General features: G+C 44.8%; 1 protein-coding gene across 1 annotated transcript in view; it reads right to left on the reverse strand.

The window, feature by feature from the left end:
• Positions 1–22265, reverse strand: part of TNR (tenascin R) — a 213709-nt gene that overhangs the window by 34968 nt on the left and 156476 nt on the right. The window contains 4 exon segments of the mRNA XM_033151259.1: positions 3933–4052; positions 8274–8540; positions 10137–10400; positions 13432–13521. Coding sequence (XP_033007150.1) covers positions 3933–4052; positions 8274–8540; positions 10137–10400; positions 13432–13521 — 741 coding nt within the window.

The raw sequence follows: 22265 nt of genomic DNA on the forward strand, positions 1-22265 counted from the left end.
TCGTTAGTTTAGTTCTTTGGGATCTGTCCATTAGTGTGGAAACTGCACCATTAAAGTCTCCAAGGCAAATTAATTTGTAATCCAAGTAGTCCAACAGCAGATCATGTATTTTCTTATAAAAAATTGACTTTCCATCATTTGGTGCATAAAGTCCCAGAATCAAAATTTTTTCGCCTTGTATATTGATTTCAATTGCGATGTATCTCCCTTCTTCATCTTTAAAAAGCTGTCTTGGGCTATATTTCTCCTTTGCATATATCACTACTCCTCTCTTCTTGACCTTGTCCGATGATATAAACTCTTGGCCTAATTTTTTGTTCTGTAATAATCTTCTATGACGTCGGGCTATGTGGGTTTCCTGTAAACATATTATATCCAAATTTTTTTTTCTATGCTATAAAACTCTGCGTCTCTTTGGTCTCTGATTCAATCCCCGGACATTCCATGTCATTAGCTTGAGCGCCATTTCCCTTTCTTTATTCTTCTCCTCCAGTTGCTTCTCCTTTCTTGTCCTTCTCTGGATCCTGGCTTGGGCCTGGTAAGCTTGGTAGTCCCGGCAGTGATGGAAATTCCGCTAGGAACTTGTAGAGTTGTGCTGGATCGAGTGGTGTACCTTTGAATTGTTCCAGATGCTTGTCCAAAAACTTTTGCTTCTCCGCCAAGGACCTTATTCTTATCTTTTTTCCTTCAAACGTAAATGCCAGGCCTTCTGGAAATTCCCAACTGAAGGGGATTTTCCTTTTTCTAAGCTCAGTCGCCAAGTCGTTGTAAGGAACTCTTTTGTCGAGGAAAAATCTGGGGATATCCTTATAAAAAATTACTTTGTTCTGCTCTACCACCAGGTTGTTTCTGTAATGCAAGTCCAGAAAGTAATCCCTGTCGTGTCGATCGTGTAGCACAATCAAACAGTCGCTGACTGTTTTATTGCTTTTCTTTCCTCTGGAACCTCTTGGACCAAATCTGAAGGCCTTCACTATGCGCTGAGACGTTGATTTCTTCTATCTCCCAAAATCCTGAAAATAACTTCACAATATAAGCTTTTAGGTCTTCCCCTTCCAATTCTGGAAGACCCCTCAAACGGATGTTGCCCTCTCTCTGATGTAGTTGCAGAAATGCGAGAGACTCTTCAACAGTTCTCTGTCGTGTTCCAATATTCTCTATCTGCTCCAAATCTAGATTGTCCAATTTTTCCTCCACCTTTTTTATTTTTTCTTTAACCACTTTAATTTCCTCAGAGTCCTTTTTCAAGGTGGTCACCTCCTGCCCAATTCTATTAATTTCTTCTCTGTTCTTCCTTACATTCTCCTCAATTTGCCCAATTGATTTTTCCAGGGTCTGCGTAGAATTTTTAATATCCGCTTTAATATCAGCTTGCAACTTTTCTATTGCTGAATTCACTGCTGTATTTCCTGATGAAACTTGATCTTGTGTTTGCTTCAACCCATCAGTGACGCTTTTCAGTCCTGCTGCAATTTCTGCCACACTAGCAACCAATTTCTCCATTTGCTCCTGTAGAGTTAGGGAAACAGAGCCTCTTTTTTGTGCAGAGCTAGAACCAGTTGTTTTTGATCTAGTGTCCATCTCCTGTGAGCTCTGTAATTGTAATCTCAAGGTCACTCCAGTTGCTGTGGTAACAATCTCAGACATTCACAGCAGAAGGCCAACAGTCCCAAAAGTAAACACCAGGTGGCCAGCAGCTCAGTTCTGAGAACAAAGAGACTGCTGAGCCAGGAGCCCACACCAGTCCCAAAGATCCAACTTTTAGGCAAAGAGTTTAAGTTTTCCAAGATATAAATTCCTTAAAGCCAAGAAGGGTTTATTTTCATGTAGCCCAAGTCAGTAACAGTTTCTAACTTGCAGTGTTACCACCAAAGTCCATAGAGTAACTTGTATCTGGTTACAAAGAAGTCAAAATGTCTCCACTGGTAAACAGTCACTGAGACACCAACAAAAAAAAATGGCAACAATGTATCACAGCCCGCTACTGACCCGGAATCCTAATCCAGAGGGTGAGGGGCATCTTCTTTTGCCATATCAACTGTTTTTAAATCTTTAAACATCCTTTAAACAACTTTTAATCCACTTTTAAAAAGTTTGGCAGAGTTCGCAAAACTTTCCCGTTAGTCGCGGCTTTGATCTTTTAGCGCTACCAAGCTCGCGCAAACAGTTCAAAGGGAACAGGCTTCCTTTTGCAATTTCCTCTGCAAGCAGTGCTCTTTAAACTTATAAAATAATCCAATTCTTTAACTTACAGAGTTTCTTTGGAAGTTTCTGTGTAGGAAGTGCCGGGTGCTCAGGTCTGGCGGGATCGCTGCTTTGATCCTCCGCAGGCAGTCGCTTCTTCAGTCCCGTGCTGGGGCTCCGCTCGCCTGACTTTCCCCCTTACGAGGGTCAATCAGGAGCGGAGACAGCACGTCTGGGACCCACGAAGCCGTCGGTCCACGGGACGCTCTTCCCGTGGCTTTAAGGGACCCGTGGCGCAGGCACGGAGATCCCTATCGCCTAACGGAGGACGGAGCCTTCAGACTCCCGTCCGCCATTGACTCGGCACCTAACCGGAAGTCTTTGAAATAGTATAACCTGTAATTTCCTGTTCTAAAATATTTGGGCAACTTAATGAAGGGGGAAGGGTAGGAAAAGCAGCACACCTTTATTTCTGCTTTGCATTCTATTCCTTCAACACCTCAAACAGACTTGTGAGCACAGCAATGGTAAATCCCTTGCTCTAGAAAACTATTTGTCTACTCTAGTTTTTGAGGATGAGAATATTTAAAATGCGGAAGGAGCCCCAAACCTCGCTCAGTTCATTCTCTTTTGCAAATGCACAGCTTTCCTTGAAAAACACAGGAGCTTCCACGACACTCCCCTTGCTGAGGGAGACATACAGGTGAAACTCGAAAAATTAGAATATCGTGGAAAGGTTCGTTTCTTTCAGTAATTCAACTTAAAAGGTGAAACTAATATATGAGATAGACTCATGACATGCAAAGCGAGATATGTCAAGCCTTTATGATTATAATTGTGATGATTATGGCGTACAGCTGATGAGAACCCCAAATTAACAATCTCAACTTGGGGGTTTTCATCAGCTGGATGCCATAATCATCACAATTATAACAAATAAAGGCTTGACATATCTCGCTTGAGTCTATCTCATATACTGTATTAAACTCCAGTAGCTAATGAAGACAATTGCTTACCTAAATGAGCTTTTCCACGATATTCTAATTTTTCGAGTTTCACCTGTACTGTAGGTGTCAGCAAACATGTAGAAGTAACACACACTGTACCCAGATCCTCAGATATATTTTACACCATGCAATGCACAAAGGCTAATAGTATCAAATGCACCGTGTATTATTTCTAGAAAATGTGTATTTCAAAGTAATTACCAAAAGTCCTTTGGTTTGGAAGTCACTTGTTTGAGGTGCTTGTCAAATGCAAATGAAGGTTCCTCACCAAAACCTTTAGCCTTCTTTTATTTTAATGACCTATCTCTGTCTTTGAAGTGATGAATTCTGAAAGCCTGGACTCTTTAATCTTGTGGAACCCGGATGAAGAAGGTTTTCAGGCTGCAACTGTATGCACACTTACCTGGAAGTCAGACCTATCAAACGTACAGGGTCTTACTTCTGAGGATTGTACAGTTAGCTTCAAAGGAAACACACATGCTAAGCTTTCCAGAGAGCAATGGGTTTATGGGAGAGTTCTGTAGCTAGTGATGTTGTGGGAGGGGGCCAGCCAAAGGATACACCCTCCTCACACATGCCTCCTCGGGGACCTCCTAACTGGGAGCAGATGAAACAAGATGGGAGCGGGCAAATGAACCCCCTAAAGGGATAGGTTTGGTCAGAACACACAAGACCCTGTAAGAAAGCAGGCACCCCAAAACACCCAGGTGAGCTGTTTCCACAGACCTCTGGGAGTGTTACCTTGGGCAGATTTGTAGGCTATCCTATAATGGTCAAAAGATGCAAGAGGAGGAGCCCAGTGGACCGTCACAGAATCTGTAGTCACGTTGTCAATGGTCAGGTTCCTTGGTGGATCAATCCCTTAACGAAGCAAAGTAAAGAGATAAAAGGTGGCAAACATTTGCACATTGCACAATTCCCGACCGGAAATACATCACTTCTGTTGCATGTCAATATCCTGACCCCTCCCGTGGTGAAATGAAGACACAGGACTCAAAAAGTAAGGTTAATGTGCATGAAAAGGCCACAGCTTTATTGGTTACGGATGTTGAGCGGTATTGGCTTAGGCATTGGAATTAACCGACGGTATCCGACTCCAGCAGGTCGTGCTGGCAGTCCAGAAGGGTTAACCACCAATGGGAGAGCCCTGCTGCTGCACATCAGCTAGGGACTCACCCTGTGGTCACTGATATGGGGCGTGCCTTTGGACCTCACCTACCATGGCTTCGGACAGGGACATGCCCCCCCCCCCGGACTAATTTAACGAAGTACCCTTCAGCATTTGGGGAGGTGATGGCCCAACCTCCCCCCCCCCCCTTCAGTCTTCCCAAGATAATCCAATGCCTAACTGCCAAGACCAAAGCTGTGACGAATTGCTACGAGGTAGGCAAAAACCATCAGGCCACAGCCAATTTGCCAAGTGGGAAAATTCCTACCAGGCCCCTCAACGGCGACCAACCGTGGTCCATAGCAAGTCAGGAAGATATGCTGCCTAAAGGGAGGGTGGGTGGGGAAAACGTGTCCGCTGGGAGCAGGAAGCAAGAGGCTGAGCCCTAGCCACACGCTCGTTTAAAGGCAACAAGCCACGCCCATCAGCCGCACCGATTGGTCGGCTACCCAGGTGCCGCGCCCCGGGCTCTACCAATGGCGCCAGGGGAAGGAGCCATCTCCTGCACATGAAGGGCTTGTGATGCCTGCAACCCCCCCCTTTCTATGGGCGGATGGGGCTTTGATAACTGTGGTGGCTCCTCTTAATAGCGCAGTTACTTATTGTATAATTCACATGCTTAACAATTGCTAGTTATTCAACACAACACTACACTTGACAGAAAAATATTCTTTTCTCGCTGTTCGCAAAATGAATTTATTCTACCGTATCCTGTCCTGTGCAACCTTCTGAAACAGGGTGTGACATTTTATTTTATTTTATTTAGCTTTTATGATGTCAGGGTCTGGGGTAAGTTGCACAGAAATATATAGCCAAAAAAAGGACCATATTTGATGGTAAGGTTATGGTGGAGGAGGAGACACCTTTCGATGGACCAAAGTCTCAAAAGAGAGGGGAAAAAGCAGACAGAGCATCACTGCTCAGTGTCACTTTCCAACAGTGATAGCTTATTCTCTAACAGTCTCACTTTTTTTTTTAAAGGTAATCTCTTAGCTGTCACTGCTAAGGAGAAGACCTTAACATGTGCACCAAAGCATAATTGTGTGTGTATCGGCAGAGGCCTTATATCAATGGCTCATTTGTCATAGTAATTGGCAAGGCAGTTAACACGATTATACATTTCATTCCTCATTTAAGGAGCTGGTCTTGATGCCATGCGGGAATGCTGATTAGGAGAAATATTCAGCGGTGGATCTAAGGGACACCTGAGAGAGACAGTGGTTCACCACTTGCATCCTCTTTCGAATGCCCTCCCCATGGAGGCCTGCCTGGAGACATCATCAGTATCATTCGGGTGCCAGAAAACATTTGTGTTTTCTCAGGATTTTCGGAACTGCAATCAGAAGCATTTTCTTGCAGAGTAGTTTGATTTTACTGTCTTTATTTAATTTATTTAATAAAAAGTATAGACCTTTTGATTGTAATAAAACCTCTTAAGCGGTTTACAAAAAAACAGGTTGCTGCTGCTTTAGTTTGTTCTAATTTGCTGTCTGTGTTGTTGTTAATAATAATAATAATAATAATAATAATAATAACTTTTTTGCTTCTTTAATTTTATTCCTGGTGCAAGATATCAATTATGTAAATAAATGAACAAATAATCAAGACAGTGAAAAAGCCCGTAACAAATTCATGAAATCTTCTTTAGTACCCCATCACTTAACAATGTATGGAAGTGAGAGCTGGACCATAAAGAAGACTGATCGCCGAAGAATTGATGCTTTTGAATTATGGTGCTGGAGGAGACTCTTGAGAGTCCCATGGACTGCAAAAAGATGAAACTTATCCATCCTTAAAGAAATCAGCCCTGAGTGCTCACTGGAAGGACAGATCCTGAAGTTGAGGCTCCAGTACTTTGGCCACCTCATGAGAAGAAAGACTCCCTAGAAAAGACACTGATGTTGGGAAAGATGGAGGGCACAAGGAGAAGGGGACACAGAGGATGAGATGGTTGGACAGTGTTCTCAAAGCGGCTAGCATGAGTTTGTCCAAACTGTGGGAGGCAGTGGAGGATAGGGGTGCCTGGCGTGCTCTGGTCCATGGGGTCACGAAGAGTCGGACATGAATGAACGACTGAACAACAACAACAAGATTCTTTGGCGTTACAGCCACAGTTGCCTGCTTCTGCCTTCAACTCTACCAAGTACAAGATTGCTACAGACATCAGTCTTCCTGCACCGTTCAAGAGCCAACACCTCTCAGGTGTTGATGTGAGTGAGGGCGATACAGTAGTGTGAACCCCATATGTTCTTTGAAGGGGGACAACCCAGATGCAGGTTCATTGCCTCTGTCTTCCACACACACACACTTCAGCTGGAACAATGTGTGTGGCTTTTCGACGGGGATTTCAGAATGAACATGCAGTGAGCAAATCTGGTTTCTTGGCTGCTGGGGGATTTTGAGGTTAACTGAGCATACATGTATAATTCCTTTGTATTGCATTTGGAATCAGTTGTGGTCTCAAAGCCCAGCTCTGAGACTACAGGAGGATGTGAAGATTACTGTTACAGCAACCCAGGGCAAATTAGGGCATGGGGAGGGGGAAGGAGGAGATTTGGGATCTACTGTAGCGTTTGACACTTATGTGGGCAAAGGCATCATCTGCTTGCACTGGAAGAGGGAGAGGTGAAGCTAAAGAACCCTTTCTGTCCCCTGTGCGGCCAAACTGAAGCAAGACACTACAGTACTTGTGGCAAAAGCAGTAGGAGTGTTTGATGTGCCTGGGCTGGAACTGGAGGTCCGTAATCCTAACGCTAGACAAGGTGCTGATTCATGCCATCGCTCCTGCCTGCTTCTGCCATGCTTTGCCACTCTGCTATGCCAATATGCAGGCAACTTCAGACGATGCTGGCCACTTCCGAGTTGAGTTCTTCTAGGTTAGCACATGGCCACAGCCAGGCCAGAGCTGGCAGTATTAGACCCAGGTCTCACCTGCTCTCTAGCTCAGTGTTTCCTATACTTCCAACAGCTGGGCACACTATTTTTCTGGATTAAAATTAATTCCTTCCTGCCCCCCTGCCGCCCAAGGACTCTTGAAACCACTGGAGTGAGAATCACTTCCCTCAGGCGAGCCCACACCATTGCATTTCTGCATATGCCACTATTCTGGGAATATCTCCTGAACAGAAGGAAGACCTGGCCCCAAACAGTGACCTGTGCAGAGGTCACTCTGGTGGCCTCCTGTGTGTTTGGTCCTTTGGGCTTACAGGAACCATTGATTATTTAATTAACTTAGTACATCTCACTGCTTCTAGCTAGCTGTTGGGGGAACCAACCTTTTTCTGGGGCAAACCATCTTCTCCATCCTTTTTGTTTCCTTGTTCTCTGCTTCCCTGGGTCTCTTCTCTGTTTCCTTTATTCACCCTACACCCTGTTTCAACTCACCAAACCCAGGACCTACTCATCCCATTTCTGGTTTGGCCAACAGAGGAGAGCAGGGTGGGGACCGACCATGCATGCTGCATTTTCCAGACAGGGATATCAAAATGGCGGGCATGCTACCATAAGATTCATGTGTATGCATTAAGACAGGCTGTATTCACACTCATGCTCAGAGACTGTTGAGGAAAGCTGAAACCTTATGAATGGCAACCCTAGCAACTCATTTGAACATTTTTTAAAGACACATCCACAAACCTTGGCCTAGGCAAGACGGGGGGGGAAATACAGTAGGTAGAGTGATTTACAGTGAAGAGGCTGAAGAAAACTGGAATGGTCACTGGTTCATAGCGATAGTTGGGATATGTGCCATTTTGGCTTGAGTTAAATGTGAATTCTAAGACTCAACTCTGACTTTGATGGTTGGCTCCACTCTGTTTTTCATTTTGCAACCCACTCAAGCACAAAGGATCTTCCTCGGAAGTGGACAAGACATAGATATGAAACTGCAATGGAGAGAGCACTGCTACTGTTACCTGTTTTGATGGAGCCTATGATGGGCTCAGAGCTAACAAGGCCATGCACAGCCACCAAGGACACAACGTACTCCGTGGACGGCTGCAGGCCAAACAAGGCAGCATGTCTCTTGGTCGGGTCTAGCATCACTTGCTTGGTTTCCTCTTTGTCCTTGGGGCTGTAGTTCAGTATCAGCCTATCTGCTGGAGGAGACGGGTCACTCCAAGTGATGTTCACACTGGAGGAAGTCACATGAGAAAAGTGAAGCTGCGTGATTGGCCGGAACCCTGAAAACAAGAACGCAGAAGAAAATGGCAGGCTGGGTCTTATTTACTGTAGCCAGGAAACATGCAAAAATGATGAAAAAATGAGTACATCTGAGCATGTAGAAAAGGACCAAAGAGTAAGGCTAAGCCATTTGTTCTTGTCAATCCGGAATAGATGCAGCTTCCAAACTAGATTGATTCTATATCCTGCCATTCACAAGAATGGGTGTGGCTACATAATGCACACTTGAAACTTTCCCCTTGATTAGCTTATCCATGCCAATGGAGAGGAAAGCAATGGTTGCAATTTTGGTATATGCCCACCCACAATGCCATTGGGCAGGTGTGGATACCCTCCACCCAATAGCTGGGACCACCTACTGTACACCTGTTTTTAAATGGACACACTGCAGAGAAATGCAGAACCCATTTGTGATGAGCTTTTATTTTCAGAATGAAATCAGTCTCTCAAGAAGCACTTTTCTTTTTTTTTTTATAAGAATTTATTAGCATTTTTCTTATTACAACAGAAACCCCACCCACACCAACAATAATACAAACAAAAATTGCCAAGTTTCTCCTTCTTCCTTAAACTTCTTCTCAGAAAAAAAAAATTTCTATTTCCATATCTTGACGCGACTTCCCCTGCCTTTTCACCCTTGGTTTTACCCCTAATCTATTTTTTTTAACCCCTTCTTTACAAAATTAAACATAATTTTATATAAAATACAATAATCATCTTACTCAACGTGATCTATAATTCATCTTATTCTAGTTTTCATAATTCTACCCCAATATGATCATACCTCATCTTAAATCCTCTTCTGTTATTCATTATCTTATTCTTGTACATTACTTACTCTTCTAACCTAAAGTCTGCTGCTAATCACATAAATCTTCAGATATCTCAAGAAGCACTTTTCATGAGCAAACAAAAATGATCCAATAAAATAGTGTGTACACAGCCCCAGTCTTCTGTAATGAGAGTAAAGATTATCCAGTTTAGAAATGTATTTTCTGAGCTGTCTTGACTTTTAGGCTTCCCCACTTTAAAAATTAATCACTGGGTGTAGTTTAAATGTTCTGCATTTGACCACTACCCCAAAAGGCGAGGTCATGGTAGGGTGTAAATCTGAGGAAGGGGGAACTGGCCAAATGGGGTAACAGAAAGAGGGCATGCGAAGACTCTTGCAAACATGCAATTCCATTACCTGGGCTACCTCTGCACTTAGCATTTTGGAAATCACATACCCATCACATTAGGCTCAAGCTAGATGTGCCACAAGACATCTGTTTTATTTTATTAATTAGCAGTGCCACACAGTTATTTTGAAAATCAGGGAACCGGCACTCTGGGAGAACTTTATCACTTTCCTCCCTTGCTTTCCACTCCACCTCAAACCCCCTCCTGCTATTAGCAGAAGAAGAGATGCTGAATCTCTCTCCCCACCAACACCACAGCTTAAACACTCTCTCACAGAGCACCACATCCCCAACCTTCAAAGCAGGTAAGTGGGGCTGCAATTTGTAAAATTGGCATATCTAGCATGGTCCTTAGGTAGTCAACCAGCAGACAGAAGTAACAACCCTCAGAAAACCTCAGGTGACCCTCAGTACCTGTGAAGGCATCCACTGTGCTCTCCAGGCTCTGCTGGCGGCCTCTTTCGGCAATGACAGAGATTGTGTATTCAGTCCCGGGTTCCAAGTCTGATAGTGTAAGCTCAGACTTGTCTTTGGCAACGGTAACCTCAGATGCCATTCCTGAAGCGGGAATGAAGATGACCCGGTAGTGATCAATGGGGCCCTTGGCTTTGGTCCAGGACACAGAGATGGATGTCTCTGTGGAAGCTGTCACTATGAGGTCGTGAGGGCTATCGAGCTCTGCGGCAAGAGAAGGAGATTTAAAAAGGTAGCCTATTAACAGCTTGGAATGCACGTTGAGTTTTGGTTTTTACACACACAATAAAAAACACACAATGCAGCACTGAGCCTTCTTGAAATTCTCTTTAAAAAGAAATTTAATCAGAGGCCCAGATTTGATGATGATGATAATTATATTATTTATACCCTGCCCATCTGGCTGGGTTTCCCAAACACTCTGAGTGACTTACAGCATATATAAAAGCATAATAAAACATGAAACAGTAAAAACATCCCAATACAGGGCTGATCAGGTGTCTTCTAAAGTTGTGTAGTTCTTTATCTCTTTGATATCTGAAGGGAGGGTTTCCACAGGGTGGGCGCCACTACTGAGAAGGCCCTCTGCCTGGTTCCCTGTAACTTTGCTTCTTGCAGTGAGGAAACCAGCAGAAGGCCCTCGGAGCTGGACCTCAGTGTCTGGCTGAATGATGGGGGTGGAGACGCTCCTTCAGGTATACTGGGCCAAGGCAGTTTAGGGCATTAAGGTCAGCACCAACACTTTGAATTGTGCTTGGAAATGTACTGGGAGTCAGTGCAGATCCTTTAAAAGGTAAAGGGACCCCTGACCATTAGGTCCAGTCGTGTCCCAACCTCTGGGGTTGTGGCGCTCATCTCACGTTAATGGCCAAGGGAGCTGGCATACAGCTTCCGGGCCATGTGGCCAGCATGACTAAGCCGCTTCTGGCGGACCGAGCAGCACATGGAAACGCCGTTACCTTCCCACTGCAGTGATACCTATTTATCTACTTGAAAATTTGACATGCTTTCGAACTGCTAGTTGGCAGGAGCAGGGACCGAGCAACGGGAGCTCACCCAGTCGTGGGGATTCGAACCACCGACCTTCTGATCGGCAAGCCCTAGGCTCTGTGGTTTAACCCACAGCGCCTCCCGCCTCCCTGCAGATCCTTTAGGACTGGTGTTATATGGTCCTGGTGGCCACTCCCAGGCAACCAGTTTAGCTGCCGCATTCTGGATTAGTTGTAGTTTCCAAGTCACCTTCAAAGGTAGCCCAATGTAGAGCGCATTTCAGTAGTCTAAGTGGGAGATAACCAGAGCATGCACCACTCTGGTGAGACAGTCTGCGGGCAGGCAGGACAAGGGATTCCACAAATGTAACAGGGCTTCCACCACAACACTGTGGTCCATAATATTTTCACACCAATAGCACTGCTGTCCCCCAGCAGTGAATAACAATAAAATCAATAACTGACAATTCATGTCTCTTAACAGTGTCCCAAAAATTCTTCCTTGGCTTAGGATAGGCCAGAGGCATCTAATCATGGCAGCGGCGGCGGGGTGGTTGGGTGGTTGGGTTTGCCTTGCCAGCTGCTACTGAGTTTCAGTTGAATTTGATAGAGATGGCATGGCATGGCTTGGCTAGTTTGAACCTCTCTATGCACAATGGCATACACAGATGAAACTTCATTGGCCTTGAAGCCAGTGGGTCCTGCCTCAGTGGGTCATCACACAGCTCTGTGCAAGCATGAGGCTCCTCTGGGGGTTAAACCCGACTATATTGTCTCCTTCAGCAATCTCTCTTCTCCCTTGACTATGGTGTGGAACTGCAGTATAGAACTGAGCTGGGCTCATGAAAGTACAGGAGCCTAAAAAATACAGATCCAGAATCCTTAGTGGTGCCAACACACAATCAGAGTGGTCACTGAAAGTTATTATGATGAAGAAATGGATTTTGGTAGTGTTGATAGAGCAGTGTGATCTACGGATCAATACCCCAGAAATTCTAAGGCTGCCTTTGATATTTGTGGTTGTAATCGCTGTACAAATATCACATAAAGGCAAAAGCTGTTTGCATTTGCATTGAAATGCTGGCTGTAAATACTTCCCTTGTGCAAAATGCCAGCTTGCTTATGTGTCTATAAAAATTGACAGTCTCTCTCTCCCTCCCTCTCTCCCTCTCTCTCTCAGTGGTAATGTTGGGATAATCTTTTTAACCATATTCTCTCCCCCTTTATGTACAGGTGAAACTCAAAAAATTAGAATATCGTGGAAAAGTCCATTTATGTAAGCAATTGTTTTCATTAGCTACGGGAGTTTAATATATGAGATAGACTCATGTCATGCAAAGCGAGATATGTCAAGCCTTTGCTTGTTATAATTGTGATGATTATGGCGCACAGCTGATGAAAACCCCAAGTTGAAATTGTTAATTTGGGGTTCTCATCAGCTGTACGCCATAATCATCACAATTATAACAAATAAAGGCTTGACGTATCTCGCTTTGCATGTCATGAGTCTATCTCATATATTAGTTTCACCTTTAAGTTGAATTACTGGAAGAAATGAACCTTTCCACGATATTCTCATTTTTCGAGTTTCACCTGTATGTCCCTCGGCTGCTCACTCCAAGACACAAGGAAAAGCCTTCTTACTAAGAGCCCCCTCACCAGTGTGAGGAAGAACCGAGATTTTGGCTTCAGCTGCTAATTCCATTTGCCTCTGTTCTCTCACAGGAACAAACAAATGGGGGCAGAAGAAGAGAAACACTGATAGAGCACCCGACAGGGAGAGAAAGCACTTTGCATGTGACTCTGAAGGCACAGCCAGTGTTGCAAACATTCAAATCATTGCTCAATTCAGAATAGGACTCCTGCTAGAAATCATTTGCCAACCAGATCCCCGGAGCAGAAGCAACCAACGGAGGCTTGCAAAGCCGTTCCTCCTGAATCCTATGCAGGACTTCCCAAATTTGAACAAAAGGTGGCCTCCAGGGATGTGGAGGTTACCATAGAGTGTGGCAGAGAGTGACATGTCTCGGTACAATCAGCTCCTTCTTTTAGATCTCCTCCACACCCTGATAATCTGCGTGGTGAAATTACTGCATGAATTCAAACTGGCAGAATGAATTAACTGAGGGTCCCTTAACCATGTTCTGGAGCCCCTAAGTATGGCTGAGGATTCAAGAGATGGGCAGAACCCACTAGTTTTGCTCCATAATGATTTTTTTAATTTAAAACAAGTCTGTGTCACTCACCAGTCCTTGCATTCATGGTAGCCGGAACACTTTGCTTGCCATCCATTACAGCTGAAATCCCAACTCCATATTCTGTTCCTGGCACCAAATCTGCATGGGGACACACAAGAATGCACAGATTAAGCGATGAATTGTAACTATTTCCACCCACATGGTGGTTTCTTCTGGTCTGGCTTATGGATGGGTGAATCCGACAATTTTCTTTCTCATTTTCTCCATCTTAAATTCAGTTCTCCACATTTCCACATAAGTTTGCATTTTTTTTTAAAAAAAAAGTTCTCCTGAAGATTCACCAGCATTTTAGTGCAAATGTTTCCATGCAATTTTGCCTGATGTGCACATTTTTGCAAAGCATTTCTCCCTAATGCAACACATTTTTGTATGTTATTTTTATCAATATATGCATCTCTGTGCATACTTTACCCCAGTATATGCATTTTTGTCCTCATTACTCGGCTGGAAAACTGCATTGCAAAGTTCAAGGAAATTTGGCTTTTGAAGGACGGCTGCATTCATGTCTTTTGCGTGGACAGGTGGAGTCCCCCAAACCCCAGGCGACCCCCAAGCGGAATAATGACACAAGACAAAGTGCTATGGGATTAAAATTGGCCACAACTTTATTAAGATTCAGATGTAGGGAGACCTTGGCTCAGGCATTGGGCGTTTATCCTTCCCAGCCCCCAGCCGGGGTCTGGGAAACGTCAGGGTTATCCAGAATGTGTGGGGATTGGGCTGGCTCTGGAGAACATATGTTCAAGCAGAGAGCCTGCCCCCCCCTTTTGCCACCACTGGTGGGGGAGAGCAAGGACAAACTCTTGGCGTATGGACAATGCCTCCCCCCAATACCCCTTTAACGGGGAACCCTGTTATCGCTGCCACACTGGGGGCCTGGAGTCACTGCCCCATGCTCCCCTCCCATTTAGGAAGATAGATCAAAGGATTCCGCCCAAGGCCTGAAACCGCCAAAGTTGTGACGAATTGCTACGGGAAAGGCGAAACCTGCCAATGCAGGGAAATTCCTTTCCGGCCCTTCAACAGCGGCCTTGGCATAGCAGCACATGCGTACCTGTGGAGAAGAGGTTAACCTGCAAAGTAAACGTTAATTGAGGGAGTGGAGGTGGGAGGTAAGCTACACTCTCTATTGTGTGGGCTGGGTAGTCCCTCCCGTTACCTGGCAATGCCTCTCCCAGGTGGGATTGGACAGTTAACTGGACAGGCGGAGACCCCAGGTATCCCTTCTGGGGCAAGTCCATGCAGTCCGAACTACCAGGTGTCGCCCAGGAATTCAGGGGCCTGCACGCGACCACGCAAACATCGCCCTCCATTTGATGTGGGGAGCGGTCATTCTTCACAAAGTGCCTATTAAAGAATTGCACCCCCCATTCCCTATTCTGGCTTCACTGCTGTAATTTCGTCATGGTAACTGGGTAAGCCACTAAAAACATAAATGAATAATTGTGCTAACATTTGCTGCTAAACCACTGATAACGTAAGGACAAAGTATGGGGCGTTAGTTTGTGTTATTGTCTGATATGACCCGAGACTTGGGGGAGAAGAGAAGAAATTGAATGTCATCTCAGAAGCAAATGCCATAATACTTTCGATTTAGTTTAGAAATCTAGAAATATTTCCAACAGGAAAGGTTAGTTTTCAATTTGTTCTTAATGTCACTAAAGGATTGTTCAGTTGATCTACAGGTGAAACTCGAAAAATTTGAATATCGTGGAAAGGTTCATTTCTTTCAGTAATTCAACTTAAAAGGTGAAACCAATATATGAGATAGACTCATGATATGCAAAGCGAGATATGTCAAGCCTTTGTTTGTTTATAATTGCGATGATTATGGCGTACAGCTGATGAGAACCCCAAATTAACAATTTCAACTTTGGGGTTTCCATCAGCTGAACGCCATAATCATCACAATTATAACAAACAAAGGCTTGACGTATCTCGCTTTGCATGTCATAAGTCTATCTCATATATTAAACTCCAGTAGCTAATGAAAACAATTGCTTACATAAATGGACTTTTCCACGATATTCTAATTTTTCGAGTTTCATCTGTAGGCTTCCATCTTTGAAAACCTGGACTTTGACTTGTATACTTACTTAACTCTAGTTTGTTGTCAAAGACAAAATTAGGCTGAGCACAAACATGTACATGTGCAACCTCCTTTCACCCCCACTGCAAAAATAAAATAGCCGCTTCATGCATTATGTGATGTGGAAGTAAGTGCTAAGCACCTTGGCCAATGGATTCCATACGACTCTTCTCTGGCACAGATGCTATGAAAGAGTTTTGTATCAAAAGATACAAAAAGAATGGGAAATCTTTATAGGCTATTTAAACCAATACAATAATGTCAAAATCTCTTGGTAAAACGAAGGTGACTCTTGTGCATAAACAAAATATCAACATATTATTGAAAATGATTATAGGAATATAAATGATGTAACAGGAACTCTGTGTGGGGGGGAAAGGTTTAAGATAAAGAAGCAAAGAGTACAAACGGAAGTTAAATCTGTTTATTTGTACATCAATGTTGTAAGTTTAATGTACGCTTATCACTCTTCTTTCCTTCCCCTTCCCCTATATACCCCCCCTTTTCCCCTTCCCCTTTGTTAATATCCCCCTTCCTCTAAGTTACAAGTCAGGTTGTTAGTTGATTTTATGTTTTGTTAATTTGTTACTGCGTGTTTTGTTATGATATGCATACGATGTTTTGTTATTTTTTTAAAAAAAGAGTTTGTGGGGCATGGCTGGAAAGAATCCCTCTTCCACCTTGCCATGAGATAAGATTGACAGCGCTTTGTATGCTTACTACAGAGTGTCCAGACGAGGGCAACCAAAATGGTCAAAGGCCTGGAAACGATGCCTTATGAGGAACGGCTTAGGGAGCTGGGTATGTTTAGTCTGGAGAAGAGAAGGTTAAGGGGTGATATGATAGCCATGTTCAAATATATAAAAGGGAGGTGGGAGAAAGGTTGTTTCTGCTGCTTCAGAGAAGCGGACACGGAGCAATGGAGTCAAACTACAAGAAAGAAGATTCCACCTAAACATTAGGAAGAACTTCCTGACAGTAAGAGCTGTTGGGCAGTGGAATTTGCTGCCAAGGAGTGTGGTGGAGTCTCCTTCTTTGGAGGTCTTTAAGCGGAGGCTTGACAGCCATCTGTCAGGAATGCTTTGATGGTGTTTCCTGCTTGGCCCTTGGGGTCTCTTCCAACTCTATGATTCTATGATTCTACAAGGAGGTCGTTTCAAGGAGAGTGGGTGGACTGGCCTCTGGGATCCTCTACTAGAACATTGAGATCTACCAAACTAGGTAAGGTGCAACATACTGGCATAGGAGGCAACCATACACTTAAAATTAAGGAGCTAGGTGCCTCTGAGCACACGCTCAGTCCAGGTAATTAAAAAGAGGGAGTTGTTGATTTGTTGTTGCATAGAACCTTTCCCCCCATTTTAGGCTGAGAAAGCAGAATTAATTTTGGAGCAAAGACCTCTTGACCATTAATGAGACATACTTCAGTTGCTTTCTGTAAAGCTAAATTTCAGACGAGAGAAAATCCAAGATTGCTTTATTTGTTACCAAACTGATTTGACATCTAACATTTTCATTTGAGTTTCTTATTTATGAGGCATAAATGAAACACTCAATAATTTATGAAAGAGCCCAGCTTCTCCCTGCGTGCCGTGGAAATATAAGTATCCAGCTGCCGGCGGGAGGCCTGCCCTGTGGTTTCTGGCTCATCAGGGGAGACAGCAATTTAGTTAATTTCCAGGCAATCTATCATCTATTATCATTATTGGATCAAAGCGGATGCCAGTGGCTCTGTGTCGGCACCCTTTGGGTTTATTTATTTCTTCACTGAATGGATACTGGCAATTTCTCAGAGGTACAAAAGATGTAAGATGGCACACAATTCCTCTCCACAAGTGCAGACAAAATGTAAACCAGGAAACAAATAGTTCCTTGTCACTGGGGCCAGCCTGTTAGCCAGCCTTGTCTCCTTGAGCTCCACTCATTTGCACCCATTTGAAGATCACAGCACTGTGGGGGCGACTCAGTGGTTTGTTTTGTAAAGGTAAAGGGACCCCCTGACCATTAAGTCCAGTTGCGGACGACTCTGGGGTTGCGGCGCTCATCTCGCTTTACTGGCCGAGGGAGCCGGCGTACAGCTTCCGAGTCATGTGGCTAGCATGACTAAGCCGCTTCTGGAGAATCAGAGCAGCGCACAGAAACGCCGTTTACCTTCCCACTGGAGTGGTACCTATTTATCTACTTGCACTCTGACGTGCTTTCAAACTGCTAGGTTGGCAGGAGCTGGGACCGAGCAACGGGAGCTCACCCCGTCGCGGGGATTCGAACCGCCGACCTTCTGATCGGCAAGCCCTAGGCTCTGTGGTTTAGACCACAGCGCCACCCGTGTTCCTGCCGGTTTGTTCTGTACACACCCATAACTGAGAGTGCCCAGGGTAACATAGTGCAGGGCTGCACTGACTTCAGTTTTGTGCAATGGTCTTTGTTTCTACTAGAATCCATGGGGCCCACCAACGTATTTGAGAATTATGAATTAAAAAAGAGTGCATCTTCATGATTTTTCCTTTTTACATGGCAAGACAGCAGCTGCTTTGTGCCCTGTTCAGCATCAGGACCACAGTATGTGGGGAAGAGAGCTAATGATTTTCTCCTCACTGTGGTCCCATCGAAAATTGCTCCCACTGAAGCTCCTATGCAACATATTAAGGAAAATGGCTGCTTCAAGTTGTTGGTAGTGATTAGGGCTGGGCGATATCTGGTTTTCGACACTGTGATGTATCAGTAGCTAAACACCGTGATATGCTGATATATCACAATGCCTGGAATGTACCTCAGCTGTTTCTCCCTCCCCACCTTAGGGGAAGAGGAAGCAGCAGAGATACATTGCCCTGCCCTACACTGTGAGCAAGCCCCAATACCTCTCTGGCTCACATGAGCCAGAGGAGCATTGGGGCTTGCTTGAACCACTCAGTGGGGCAGGGGAGCCTCCCACCCATAGCTGAGTGAGCCCTGATGCCCCTCTGGCTTTGTGCTTGCTCAGATGAGGGGGTGGGAGGTGTCCCTCCAGCTGAGAAGTTCAAGGAGGCTCCAGTGTCCCCCAGAGAGGCACCAGGGCTCCCTCAAAGGCACCTGCCTGCCTTGGCCTGGGAAGGTGGGCTGAGTCTTTCCTGCCAGGATGGTCAGTTGCTCCAGGGGGAAAGATGCAGCCCACCTGCTTGGGCAAAGGCAAAGGCAGACAATAGCACAGAGCCTGAGAACATGCTTCTTGGGCTCCTTGCGCTCGGTTGCCACCTGCCTGCCTTTGCCCAAGCGGGTGGGCTGCATCTTTCCTCCTGGAGCAAACGACCACCCCAGGAGGAAAAAAAGCAGCCTGCCTGCTTGGGCAAAGGCAATTTGAGCAGCAGCTGGGGAGCCGCAATGTATTGGCAGCTCAAAAAGTCTGAAACTGGTATCGTGATGTGAACACCATCCTGGTTTCAGACAATGTCAAACTATCGCCCAGCCCTAGTAGAAATAGTTTCCATTGGGACTACGGCGTGTGAGGAAAAGGCACCCTCTGGAGTAATTATTTTTAAAAACAGAAAAGGGTTGTGCAGCTCCAAGTTTCCTGTAATGTGTATTCTGGCCCCAATAAGTGCCCTGACAGATCAGATCAAGGTCCGCCTACATCAGCAGGCACTGGGCAGCCCACCAGTAGATCACCAACAGATTAGTGCTTCACCAGCAGCTTGCTTGATCTTTTCCCTTTTCTTTTGGCATCTTGGAGTAATCTCTGAAAAACTGTTGACAGTACTCAGCCTAGGGATAGAGGAAGAAAATGATCTCGTTGCATTTGATTGCATGTAGTAGCACTGTCTCCTTTGTAAATTTAAATTGTCCCAGGAAGTGTTGATCCAATTCTACAGAGGCATCATTGAAACTGTTCTCTGTAATTCTATAACAGCTTGGTACGGTACAGCCTCCAAGAGAGACAAGAAAAGGCTCCAACGAGCTGTAAAAATTGCAGAAAGGGTAACTGGTGTTAGTTTGCCTTCAATAGAGACTATTTATGCTACCCGAGTTAGGAAGAGAGCAGAGAGAATTGTAGCAGATCCTTTACATCCCGGTCATCATCTGCTTGATTTACTTCCATCTGGACGTCGCTACAGGACTTCATATACAAAATCGGCCAGGCACAAGAATAGTTTTTTCCCTTGTGCCATTAAATTGTTAAATTCGTAGTTGTATAGCTGAAGGGGAGGTAAAATATGGGTGGGATTTCTTTGCTTCTTTGTATTGTGAGAGGAACAGTGTCTGTATGTTTACATTGCAATGTAGCCGAAACAAATTCCAAGTATGTTGGAAAATGTACTTGGCCAATAATAAATTATTCCTATTATTCCTTTGTGCTGCAAGTTTGGCTTCTGACAAAAACATTTTTTTTTGTCCTGCTGTCTGCTGTGGTGAAATTTTATGCAATTAATTATGCTGTAGTGATATTATCCTATCCCATTCCAATGCAAAGGAAACACAATGCAAATGGAGGAAAAACACACCATTTTCTCTCTCCATATGAATGGCAGATGCTCAGAACAAACAACAGGGGAGAGCTATTGCCTCCATGCCCTGCTTATTTCCTTTCTAAAAGCATCTGGCTGAAAACTGAATGCTAAGTAAATTTTTAAAAAACTGTATTTTGAGTTCACAGAAAAGCTGGCTAAAAGAGGATCCCACTGCCATGGATGTTAGTTGAAATGAATGCCAAGCTCCTCAGAAGATGTACTGAAGGCAGCTCTTCATAAGTATCCCCTCAATCTTATCGTATGGGGCACCTCAGGAAGGTTGGGGACCTGGCCAGAAGTCTGCATCTGTGCATGAAGACAGGCAGCAGAGGCAGGCCGCTGCATTTCAAGAGGTAGACAAAACAAACACCAAAGAGAAATCCCCCCTCTAGGGCGGAACGTCCTTGCCGATGGAATTAAGGAAAACCTGTTTCATGCTCCTCTGTAGCAGCCCAGCCCAGCCATGAAATCTCTGCTAAGAGCAGCTTTCAGAAGAGTTTAAGAAGAGCCTGGAATTTTTTCCCCACATTTCCTCCTTGCTTTTCTTCTTCTCTGATGCTGGAGACATCTGCACAGAGCTGTGCTTGGGCAGAAGGAAGTGGTGCCCACAGGTAGTACCACTGAATCTTTCCTCTCCCCATCTCTTGCAGAGGTGCCTCAGGAAAGCAGTGGTGTTCAAGTCTCCAGAAGTTTATTAAAGGTAAAGGTAAAGGGACCCCTGACCATTAGATCTAGCCGTGTCCGACTCTGGGGTTGCGGCGCTCATCTCGCTTTATTGGCCGAGGGAGCCGGCGTACAGCTTCCGGGTCATGTGGCCAGCATGACAAAACCGCTTCTGGCGAACCAGAGCAGCGCACAGAAACATAGTTTACCTTCCCGCCGGAGCGGTACCTATTTATCTACTTGCACTTCGTGCTTTCGAACTGCTAGGTTGGCAGGAGCAGGGACCGAGCAACGGGTTTATTAGGGGCTCCTTATTTAGAAGACCAATAATGGCGTACGAATTTCCTTGAAAGACACACTACTGATCTCCACCTACAAAACTGCTGTGAAGAGTTGGGTTTATTCTAGAGCTCACTTCCCAGACAACACTGCTAAAGACCCAAGAGGCCTGAGTTCAATGGTTCTTATATTCCCAAGGAAGCGTGACAGGATTGCAGGCGAAATCTTTCAGCCCCATTTGAGAAGTAACAGGATTATTTAGTGAATGCCTTTGCCAACTAAGGGCTTAGCCACACTTCCTCTTGTCCCACTGCTTTTCCCTGGGGGAAAAACACTCTTTGGCACTCAGTTGGAGCAAATGGCAATTTGGTTTTTTTCCGGGATTGACATTTGCTCTGATCTATCGCTAAAGAGTGATTTTTTCCCTGGGGCAAGGGGAAAACCACTTGGACCTGTACCTAGAAAGCATGAGTCAAGGGGAAAAGCAAGCATGGGACAAGTGGAAGAGAGGACAAGCCCTAAATTTGGGGTAGGAGGAAATGCCCCATCTGGTCAGATTGCCCGGGATTCTTTCCTCTCAGACTCTTCTTCTGCGGGATGAGACGTGGCGCAATTGTTTTCTGGGGTAAACACCTTCTGCAGTGTGCATCTGTTTTCTGCTTGTGGCACACTGTAGAGGTTTGGAGCTTTCAGAGTTAACAAGCTCAACCAGGTCGCCCCGCACATCCGGTTTTCCTATCGCCGGAAGACTCTGTGTAATGTGTAATGTGATACTTGTTGTTTTCTGTATCTGCCCTTTCGTTTTTGACCGGAGAAGGGAGAAGACGAAAATGTCTTGCGTCTCTTCAGGAATGTAATTTATGCCTTGTAAATAAAGCTTCTAGATTAGGAAAAGAAGCTGGACTCAGTCGTCTGTAATTGCTGGCATGCACACACACCATTGCGCAAGAAGATACTCTGCGGATGGCACAGGAGAAGCAAGTGAGAACGTACAGCAGGTACGTGCGCAGCAGAAACTTGTAGACTCCATTTGTGTGCTAAGTTGGTTTGAAGACTTTCCAACAATCCAAAAGTCTTCACACACTGCACAAAGTTTAAAACTTTTCTTAGTGTGATTGTTTTAAATGCACTGGTGAGAATTATGGTAGAAAAGTCATGGAGAAGGTGGAGTAACTCGGAGGCCCTTGGGAGCCACGCTGAGCAAGGACTTGGAGGGAGTTTGGCCAAGTACAGAGACAAGTGAAATTTAAACGACTAACCCGGGACACTTCACCCATGACACTGTTTAATGGAGATAATCTCTATCCAGG

Source organism: Lacerta agilis, chromosome 6 (genome assembly GCF_009819535.1).
Source record: "Lacerta agilis isolate rLacAgi1 chromosome 6, rLacAgi1.pri, whole genome shotgun sequence".
In the NCBI taxonomy this organism is placed as follows: Eukaryota; Metazoa; Chordata; class Lepidosauria; order Squamata; family Lacertidae; genus Lacerta; species Lacerta agilis.